Genomic DNA, 10233 nt, shown 5'->3' on the forward strand with positions numbered 1-10233 from the left:
TTAAAACAGCAAATATTCATGATTTCATGCTAACAGCTTTAAAAGACAAAATTAATAAATTTAACTTCTGTAATTTCTTAATTTTCGAAGCGCCTGGCTCCTCTGAAAAAAAAAAAAGCCTGCTGCAGTTGATATTTACACAGTTGTGATTTTTGTTAAATCTTGCCCCTCCTATAATTGTGGGTGATTACAGAATTGCGACCTACTGTGTCTGGCAAAAGAAGGACTGGAAGCTTTTGAAAAAGACGCTAGTGGAAGCTCTTGGGAGCACAATTATCTTTGGCATTCAGGAGCCTCTGTTTGCTGCACTTGACTTGTTGACAGTCAAAGGGATGAAGCATTATTAGTGTCAGCGATCCAAGCGCCAAACTAAGGAACAAGATTGGAATTGGTTTGAGTCGAATAAAGGGAAGTTCAGTCCGGTCGGCTCGAGGTGGCTTTTAGCCACTAGAGAGCGCCGTTGCTCCACTTTGTGATCTCGTAAAGCTGGAGTTGCTGTGGAGAAAGATTTTGAGTAAAAATATTTACAATCTTATTTTTAATTCCAAATTAGGATAAATTTAACCTAACAGAAGCAATGTGCACTATTACATTCTCCAGCCGTGTGTGTTAGGTATAAAATTTTGGCTTAGTCAGGATTTCAGGAAATTTGGTCTATGGCGCAGCTGAAACTATAAAACGTTATGGTAAGTTAATGCATTCTATCAAAACAGAAACGTGTAAAAGCATCGATCTTTTATTTACGAAGTTAATCGTGCTCTTTTCCCATTCAGATTATAAACAGAATGCTTGGGGGGCCGGGGGGAGGGGGAGACCGGCTTTGTCCCAAGAGGAAACGCTGTGTTGCAATGTTTTTCTTAATTAGGCCAGAATGTGTAGAAATGAATTTTGTAGTATTTATGTTTCTTTTTCGCCTCCCAGGAATCACACTATTCTAGGGCGTGCCTTGAATTATTGAGATCTGGGCTAGCTCTTCTTTTCCCTCATTCCATTCCAAAACCCATTCATTTATCGAGGGGTTAACACGCACACACGCCAAACGGTGAAATAAAAAGGCACAATTACAAAGTTAGTTCCAAGGCTTCATTGAAAATAATACTCTCTTAATTGGGTATTTGCAAGATTGAAGTACAAATCGTTAACTGTCAGAATCGGTTTCATGCGCCTTCGGATTTAAAGGAAGTCTTACCTGGCGATAACCGACAGAAAACAACAGCAAAAAGCAAAAACAAAAACAAAAAAACCCTACCCATCACTACCCCAACAACGAAAGTCTCCTGCACTCCCTACTAATTTAAAAATTGTATAAAGTATGCCTTTATCATCTGAAGATTCATTAGCAATCCGTTTACCTTAACCATTTCCAGCCATTCCCTGCAGAAACAATTGAAAGTGTCTTAGACATTGTTGTCTTGTTTATGCCTTTCCATCTCGACCTTATTTTCTCTATTTGCAAAATACGATATTCAGTCCACCCGGGCTGACCTCAGGATCGCACTCACAGGCTGGGCCAACCCACGGGGAGTGAGGGGTGGTTGAAATCACTCGCCTGCCGCGCCTTGGGGGGCCGTCTGGCGGGTGCAGACATTTGCATTGGGCGTGAGAAGCGGCGTGGTGTGTTTTAGCTTTAACGGGAGCCTCCTCGGTGGGCTCGGGGCGTGTTTCCGAGGTCGGTTCCCAAGGCCGGTGGGCCTGGAGCCCTCGCAACAATGGATTATCCCCAAGGAAAAGGGGCTCGGTCGCCCACGGAAAAGGCCGAGTAGGCGAGGGAAAACGCACTCATCAGAGACCTATTACATTTATTGGACATTAAAACGGGAATAGAGAGAGAAAAAAAGATGTGGGGGAGAGAAGGCGGTTGGCGGTGTAAGCCAAGCAGCTTTAGAGCGATCTTCTAGAAGCAGGAATATCTTGCCGATTCACACTCGACTTGCCACTTGACTCGGGACTTTTCCTCATCGTTCACAAGCTCGGATGAGCCTTCTCTTTCTTTTCTTTTGGAAAATTTAGTAACTTCTTAAACTGAGCCCGGCGCCCGCTCTCTCGGCAGCGATTTCACAGGCTTGGCGGCCGAACTAGAATCGTTAGCAGAAGACAGCCGCCTGCAGCCGCCTGGAACCGGCGCGATCCGAACGCCGGCCCGCAGGCTCCACGGGGGGACTCGCGGGCCCCGACCCCCCGCGCTCCGCCCGGGGCGACCGCCTGCCCTCGTCCGCTCCGCGCCGGGGCCGAGACCCGGGAGCCCGCGTCCTGCCCGAGGAAACACTACCCACCCCAGCGTGAGTCCTCCTTCCAGCCTTGGAAACATTTCTGTCCGCTTTTCTATTTACTCCCTCAGCAATGCTAATGCCTCCCCCCACATTCTTCAGCCTCCCCCCTGCGCCCGGTGCTGACGTCTATCAAGGGTGAAATGATGGAAACTATATTCATGGGCATGATTTCCATTAAATATCAATTAACCTGGGAGCCTCAGCCAGGCGTGCAGTGCGTCAAGGGTAAATGTACATCTCATTTCCACAAGCCCGCTCGGCTGCGAAAGGAGAGCTTAGATTCGCTTTGATAATGCCAGGTTTGGGGGTCACCCTTGTGGCCTTTAATCAAACCACTCAAATAGGACCTAACTCAATGTAGGGCCCGGTCCGTCTACGCTTTTTGCCCTTGTTCCCTGGGCTGCGCCCGCGTGTCCAGAGGCGCAAAAGCCACGGCCAACCTCTGCGGGCTACTCTAGGGGCCGGGGGAGGGGGTCATTTGCTCCGCAGCCTCCTGGGAGTGGCCTCCCTGCCTCCCCCAAGTGTAACGTTCTGCCGCGCCCCCGCCCCGCCGGCCGCGGACCGCATTCTCTCGGCCCCGGGGGCACGGCGAGCCCTTGGCAGTGCGGCTTTATGGGCCCCCTTTAAGGCCGGCGGAGGCATCTCCCGGCCGGCGTGAGGCGTCCCGTCGGGAGCAGCGGTGTCGCCTCCGCGCGGATCCCTCCGCGCGGTTATCTCGCCCCTATCTCGCTCCCTCTCCGCGCAGTGGCGTGGTGCGAAAATGCCTCGCCGGGGCGCACCGGGGCGGCAGCCTCGGCGGCGGCGGCGAGAGCGGTGGGAGGGGGCCGCGGGGGGGGCGAGGTGAGAGGTGGCGGCAGGCAGAGGGTGTTTTTTTCTTTTCCCTCCAGAGCGGGGGTTTGTAAACCGAAGCCAAAGAGTGTCCCCGTGGGCCGGGCGCACTTTTTTTTCTTGTCCCGGTGCGTTCAGGGCCGCCTGGTGCCTGAGAGGAAACAGTGGAGGCAGCGGGGCAGGTCACCCGGGGCGTCGGCGATTATATTGCTGCCGAGCCGGCGCGCGCCGGGAGAGGCCGGGCGGGCGGTGGAGCGCGGGGGCTGGGCGAGGCCCCGCGACCCGCGAGGGAGGTGGTGCGAGGCCCAGGCGGCGGGCGCGAGAGCCGGGCATGAGCGCCCAGTAGCGGAGCGCCCGCGGCTGCCGGGCCTCAGAGGCGACGCGCGCGCGGGCAGGCGGGCGGCAGCGGCAACGTAGTCCGGCGGCCCCAGCGGCGCGAGCAGCCGCCCCAGAGGCCCCCGCGGCAGTGCGGCCGCGCCGAGGCGCGCTCTCTGCCTGCTCGGCGCCGACCGCCTGCCCGGGGCCGCCCGACCTCGGGCCCCGGCCGCCGCGGCCGCCCCGATGAGTTCGTACTTCGTGAACCCGCTGTACTCCAAGTACAAGGCGGCGGCCGCGGCGGCGGCCGCGGCGGGCGAGGCCATCAATCCCACTTACTACGACTGTCACTTCGCGCCCGAGGTCGGCAGCCGCCACGCCGCCGCCGCCGCCCTGCAGCTCTATGGCAACAGCGCCGCCGGCTTCCCGCACGTGCACCCGCACCCGCACCCGTCGCCGCCGCCCGCCGGGCCGGGTTGCGGTGGAGGGAGCGGCCCGGGCCCCGGGCAGGACTACTTCCACCCCGGCGGGGGCAGCCCGGCCGCAGCCTACCAGGCCGCCCCCCCTCCTCCTCCGCATCCTCCGCCTCCGCCTCCCCCCTGCGGCGGGATTGCCTGTCACGGGGAGCCCGCGAAGTTTTACGGATACGATAACTTACAGAGACAGCCGATTTTTACGACCCAGCAAGAGGCCGAGCTGGTACAATATCCTGACTGTAAATCGTCCAGTGGTAATATTGGCGAAGACCCAGACCACTTAAATCAGAGCTCGTCTCCTTCTCAAATGTTTCCCTGGATGAGACCACAAGGTTGGGATGCATTTTTTTTTTTAAGCGGGGAGAGGGGAGAAATCTGCTTTCATCTCACGTTCTAGCTTTAAAACTCCCTTTTCCTCTCCCTCTCCTTTTCCTTCTTGTGCAGCTACAGTGTCTCTCATTCATAGAGTAATAAGACTTTTTTCCCCCCTTAAAGTAGAAACCATGTAAAGATGGGCGCAATAATTGTCAAGACCTTCTCTCTGCCCCTGTTGCTTGCACATCCTATATATATCAGAGCTAAAGAGAATTGTGTGTATTTCACCCCTTAGACCCGTTCCAGAAACCTCCAGCAACCTGCTGAGACACCATTACATTTTTAAAACGTTTATTTTCCCCTTTTTTTGTTTGTTTATTTTAATCAGCAGCTCCTGGTAGACGAAGAGGAAGACAAACCTACAGTCGTTTCCAAACCCTAGAGCTGGAGAAGGAATTCCTTTTTAACCCTTATCTGACCAGGAAGAGAAGGATCGAGGTTTCCCACGCCCTAGCCCTCACGGAGAGACAGGTAAAAATCTGGTTCCAGAACAGGAGAATGAAATGGAAAAAGGAGAACAACAAGGACAAATTCCCGGTTTCCCGACAGGAGGCAAAGGATGGGGAAACCAAAAAGGAAGCCCAAGAACTGGAGGACGACAGAGCCGAAGGCCCAACAAATTAACTTCTACCTTTAAAATTTTACCACAGACTATTAAAACTAATGATCAACATATGCTGGTGGACACCACCTATTTTCTTTGTTGGAAAGGACTTTACCTGTATTTCAAGCTACCTTCATGTCACTGCTCTTGAGGTTTCTGCGCTTTGAGAGGGATTTGGGTGTTAAAAACAGTTTCTAGTATTGCAGAGAAGCAGCCTTCGAGCTGTCCTATGTAAGGGTAATTTGATACTGATCCTGTAGCTATATTTTTATAATGGTAGTTTTTAATGTCTGAGCTGGTGATTTGCCTCAACAACGTAAACTTCCTAATGATTAGCACTAAATAATTGAATATAAAATGCTTTATTAATCAAACAAGTGCACTTGAACATTTCAAATCTTTTCTTTATGGTGAGTAAATTAAAAGAAGTTTATTAATTTTTTAAAAAATTATGCCTGCAGAATATTTACTTTATATTATTTGATTTAAATATATTATTTATGTTTTTTTCTTTCTGCTTTTATAATGAATGGTTCGGGTGCCTTTTGTTTACTCCTAAAACATTTCTTTGAGTATTTTGTAAATGTTCTATCTCTGGGAAAAGTCTGGGCCAAATATTCGAAAAGCACATGTTAGCTGAAGAGTGTAATGTGTAGTCGTGGCTCTGCAGCTTCCTTAAACTTGTGGAAAATGTTGGGCCAGTGACAAAAGTTTCAGGACAATGTCAAAGTTGACATTTAATAATTTTTCTATAGTCTATACAAATTATGGCAATGTAATCATCTAGAGTGAATGAATACTTGAAAAGCCAATTATAACATTTTCACTCATTAACTTCTCACTCTGGGAAGTCGCCTTGTGGAATGCCTCTAGTTTCTCAACTTGCTTTCGTTTTGAACCGTGCTTGGTATCGCCTGAAAGCGCTAGGTCTCTATGCTGTGGCCGCCGCTATGATTCCGTTTTTTTGAGTAGGTGCCATATTTATTTGTATGCCCTTCGCTCTGTTTGCACACCCATATTGAGCCAACTTGCTGTGCGCGTCTCAGATGTCGGTTGGTACGTCCTCTGCTGTTCTCCAGGATGGCCTCACCTATTTGAAACAAGCCCTGAGAGCAAATGCAGAAAAATCTGAGTGTAAACAACCGCTCCAAAAAATAGCTAGCTCCTTAATAAAGAAATAAATCTTTTTCTAGAGCTAGTGTCTTTGAGCGCCGCAAATAACCCTTTTCCTGAGTCAGGAACAATTGCATGGGCTGACACCAAGGCAACCTTCCGCTAAAGCTTCTATTTGATAAATAGTGGGTGGGGGTTACATGCACCCCAGCGGTAAAAATAAATAAATAAATGCAACGGTGGGGGCGACTTCCTTTCATTGCAGAGAGGGCTGATACACTATCCTAGCTTCATCTTGTTCTAAATAACCTTGGTCAGATACTGTGAAAGCTTTGAACTTCGCAAAGGACTGGAGTTGTAGGCCCACTGGGGGACGACCCAGAGTCCAGGTTACATCACAGCTGATTCCACTGAGCCCACACTGATGCTGGGGTTTGGGATCTGTTATTAACAAGATATCCATTTTCCATTCGAGGCTGCTCCTGCAGCTGCCATTTTACGAGGGAAGAGGAGGGGGAAGAGGGGAGGGAGAGAAGAGGAGAAATTCAAGTAAACCAACATTTCTCTTGGTAAAAGGGAAAGCACCTTTATCAGGTAGACATTGAGGAGCTCTGCTTTTTCTAGCTGTGTTTATTTTTAGAGAGGTACATTTTAATTTCCAAAGTGGCTTTTGTTGCTCAGGTAAGAAAATGAAATCCTATAGCTTTAGGCCTGGATCACCCCCTCAGGCATTGGTGGGCTTTTGCCTGCTGCTTCAAGGACCAGGGAAATGTTGGCACAGATCGGGCCAGAAGCGAAGGACCACCTGGCTTTCTATCCAGGGAAGAGGCCGTGGCTGTGCCATTCACTGACCTGAACCCTGAATTTTAAGTCACGGGTGGCCCAGGGCTTAAGAAACATTTGCACAGGAGGAGACAGCTGCAAATGCCCATGCTGGATTTGGAAATGTTTTGCTCTGTGTGCTGCCTGAGGCTCTGCTGTTGGCTGGTATAGAGCAAGGATGCCAAGAGCCTGAAAGTATGGCTAGGGAACAGTCTGGGGGTGCGGGGTAAGCTGGCCAGAGACTGGTGCTGGCTAAACGTCAGCCAGCCCTCCATTTAAGGGACTCCTGTCTATTACCAAAATTCAGTGTCTCCCACTCAAGAATGCTCCCCAAATATCACTTTTAGAGCCACTGATTTGGGCAACATTCTATCAGGTGGGGGATCTGGTGCGAGGATGGATGTGGAAATCCAGGAAGGAAGGGGAGACAGAAATGCCCTTATTTCCTTGGCATTCTGTGCTGCTCTGGAAGTGTTATACCTCTGACCTCATTGTCCCCCTAATTCATGGTAACATTGTAGCTCATGTACAGAAAAAGACGCAGTTGCAATAACTGATGTATTTGAACATACACAAATTTGGTGGGGTTTTTGCATATTTGGTGTATTTGTGCGTATACATAGATCACACGTGCAGAAAGTGTTGGTAATAAATGTAGGTATATATATTTCCTTTTGTAGTTAGGAAAAGCATGGATTTGTCTGCAAATAAAGAGCTAGGGGAATTACACATCACACACCCACTTGCCACCTTCTTTCTTACAGCGGCTAGAAACCCCCCATCATGGTGTTTCACGCAGATAGACTTGCAGTGACGAGCTCGGAAGATGCACTTCTAATTGGCTCAAATCTGTAAATACCCGAGGGTTTCTGCAACAAGGGAGCAAACATTTTTTGCTGCAGAAATTTGCATAAACCTTCAGAGAACCCTTTGCAAACCCAGACGATGCTTTTCTGCTCTGGGCTGCTTAGAGAGTCTGCTTAGAGAGGTCTGTAAACCGTTTAGAGAAAAATAGGACCATCCAATGTTAACACTGAATGAAAGAACCAAGCCTTCGAAGTGATTTAGGTTCTCTGTTTGCAAGGACCAGAAACACACAAAGGAGGGTGTGGATCTCAATGGTTCTTAGAGAAAAGCCAGTTCAGGGACTGCCATTTTGTGAGGTTCCACAAAGCCCAGCACATCGCTTACCTCTGTACAGGGGAAAAAAGTGCAAATATGGCTGCCTTTTCAGTGCAAAGAGTCTTTTCCCAGCTGTCCTTCCCCAAGCTGAAAAGGAGGGTCACAAAGCTCCGCTTTTATTTGGGTAGAAGGGGACAGGAAAATTGAAAATTGAGATTATTTCTCAGAAAATTTTAGGATCGAACAATCTCTGGTTCAACATGTATAGACCAGTGTAAAGTGTTCTAGCTTGGGAGGGTCCAACAACTTGCCCCATTTTCTTGTATAATTAAAAATATTGTTTTATTATTCTTCACTGTAGAAGGTGTTGCTGTTTCTCATCCAAGCCTGTGTCTTCTGCTTCCAGGTGTTGGCTGAATCCACGGGTATCTGGGGATGGTCAAGGGAAGAGAGAGAACATTTAATGGACCCTGACTGCTGCTATGGTTCCCTGCAGCAAAGTTAGAGCCCACTGACTTTTTCTAGAAAGAATATGACCTTTGCTGACAGATGGCAACAGAAGTCCTTTAATCAAAAACATCCAAGGTCACTGGAGCTTTTTCAAGTGATACAAATGGCCTGCTCCCAGAGGGTGCTGTGCGCTTCCTGCTTTAAGTCCATGTCCACTTAGGTACTTACTGGGTGTGAGGATGTTAATAGCAGAGAACTTGCACATAGACATCCAACGCAAATATTTATAAAGGTATTACTAGAAGTCCAAAGACAGTGTCCTTGATAGCAGGAGAGGGTTTACCTCTTTCAGGCAGGTCCTGAAGCCTGCGTGACCATGCCCATGCATTAATGCTGAGGGAAGGCTGGGGCCAGGCAAGGACATTTACTTTCTGCTGATGTTCACTGGAGCAGCTACTACCAGAAGTGCAAAGGGAACGTGACTCCTGCCTTTGAAGAAAAAGGCCTATTTTTTTCAAGGCTGAAACTGGGGAGTTGTTCTTTTCCTGGACAAAAGGAGCCCCTCTCTTCAATACTGCATTGAGCAAGCTCTTGAATGGGCAAACATTTAGGGGGCAAGGGAAGGGGGAGAACTCGAATGAAATTCCTTAGAAATGAGAATTGCACTCAGGAAGACCTAAAGCAAGGGCTTTCATTAGGGATCCAGAAAGATTTCTTCTCTCACCCAGGACTATCCAAGAGGATGCTTTCGCCCTGATAAAGGCCAGGCATTGGGAGCTCAAACTGATATTTTGGAGAGGTTGACGAGTATCTAAAACCATTTCCAGCCTTTGAGCTGGTTAGTGACTCTCCTACTGCAGAAACCCCAAGAAATGGGAGGGACCCCAATTTATGTTGAAGGGGGCAGGAGGGACTGTGAGCTCTCTTGGCCTGCAGAGCCCAGGTTTTCTGAGCAAGATCACTGGGGCTGTCTTGCCTGGAGATGAGAGGGGGCAAAAACCGAAAGTGCTTGGCCGCCCTTCCTGAGCGGGCCTTTTGGTGAGGGGAGGGGAGGAGAAGCCAAGTGACCCACACCAGGAGAGAGTTGGAAGGGTGGTGACTGCCAGGATCACCTCCCCGAGCGCCTGGGCAGTACGCCGCACTCATTTCCCCTCTAACAGCGCCCAATCGAGCAGAGGTTTCGAGTCAAACAAACAAAAACAAAAAGAAAAGAAAGAAAGAAAAAATAATGATTCCTAGGAAAGGTGAGAGAGAGAGAGTCAGGAACCGTGGAGGCAAGAGAGGCAGAAGGCAGAGGACAGGGGCACAGAGGAAGAAGGAAGAGAGGAGGGGGGAAAGAGGAGAGAGACGAGAAGAGAGAGAGGAGAGAGAAAGAGAGGAAAAAACATGGCGCTTGCGAGCTGTATGTGCAAAATCCGCAAGGAATTGCAGTAAATTCCTTTTTGTTTGAAGAAAATTTACAACTTGGTAATAGACCTTTTTATGACCTATTTGCGGTCGTCATTGGCTGCGGCTGGTCATGTGCAGGCGCCGCTCGCCTTCACGGCCTTTTTCCTGATTTCCCAGGCGAATTTCCCCCCGCATTCTGCCTTCCTAGAGCCTCACCCCCTCTTTTTCTAACCTTTGTCTCTGCAGAGGTGGGTTCCAGTCGCCGGCTGCGGGAGTGCGGGGTCCGCAGCGGCCTCCGCTTCCGCCCGGCGCCCAACTTGGCCCCATGGCCGCTTCGCTCGGGCCGCGCCGCTGCCGCCCCCGGAGCCGGTGGGGAGCCGTGCGGGCGGGAGAGCCCGGAAGGAGCCCCGGGCTCCCAGGCCCCCGCCGGCGCCGACAGCGCCGGCCAGGAGCAGCCGGCCTGCTCCGG

At 50.1% G+C, this 10233-nt stretch overlaps 1 protein-coding gene and 1 long non-coding RNA gene across 3 annotated transcripts; one reads left to right on the top strand and one right to left on the bottom strand.

Moving 5' to 3' along the window:
- Positions 1–2360: 2360 nt before the first annotated feature.
- Positions 2361–6223, top strand: HOXD8 (homeobox D8). 2 transcript variants are annotated; one of them, XM_046658886.1, is made up of 2 exons: positions 2361–4221; positions 4596–6223. In XM_046658886.1, the coding sequence occupies exons 1-2, from the start codon at positions 3660–3662 to the stop codon at positions 4886–4888; spliced, it is 855 nt and encodes a 284-aa protein (XP_046514842.1). In that variant the 5' UTR covers positions 2361–3659; the 3' UTR covers positions 4889–6223. The 2 variants fall into 2 exon arrangements, with proteins under 2 accessions (XP_046514842.1, XP_046514841.1); XM_046658885.1 differs by having other exon boundaries at positions 2364–4221; positions 4593–6223.
- A 1135-nt stretch (positions 6224–7358) lies between these two features.
- LOC124238205 (uncharacterized) lies at positions 7359–10134 on the bottom strand. The gene is made up of 3 exons (XR_006888255.1): positions 9997–10134; positions 7995–8354; positions 7359–7672 (listed from the first exon to the last, which is right to left on the bottom strand). It is a non-coding gene; the product is annotated as an uncharacterized LOC124238205 (long non-coding RNA).
- Positions 10135–10233: the final 99 nt, after the last annotated feature.

This window comes from Equus quagga, chromosome 4 (assembly GCF_021613505.1).
Source record: "Equus quagga isolate Etosha38 chromosome 4, UCLA_HA_Equagga_1.0, whole genome shotgun sequence".
NCBI classification, from domain to species: Eukaryota; Metazoa; Chordata; class Mammalia; order Perissodactyla; family Equidae; genus Equus; species Equus quagga.

What these genes read in the sequence shown, in the direction of transcription:
- HOXD8 (XM_046658885.1), top strand. Translation starts at nt 3,660, where the DNA reads ATGAGTTCGTACTTCGTGAACCCGCTGTACTCCAAGTACAAGGCGGCG. An exon ending in TCCCTGGATGAGACCACAAG is followed by an intron (nt 4,222 to 4,592) that starts GTTGGGATGCAT and finishes TATTTTAATCAG; the next exon opens with CAGCTCCTGGTAGACGAAGA.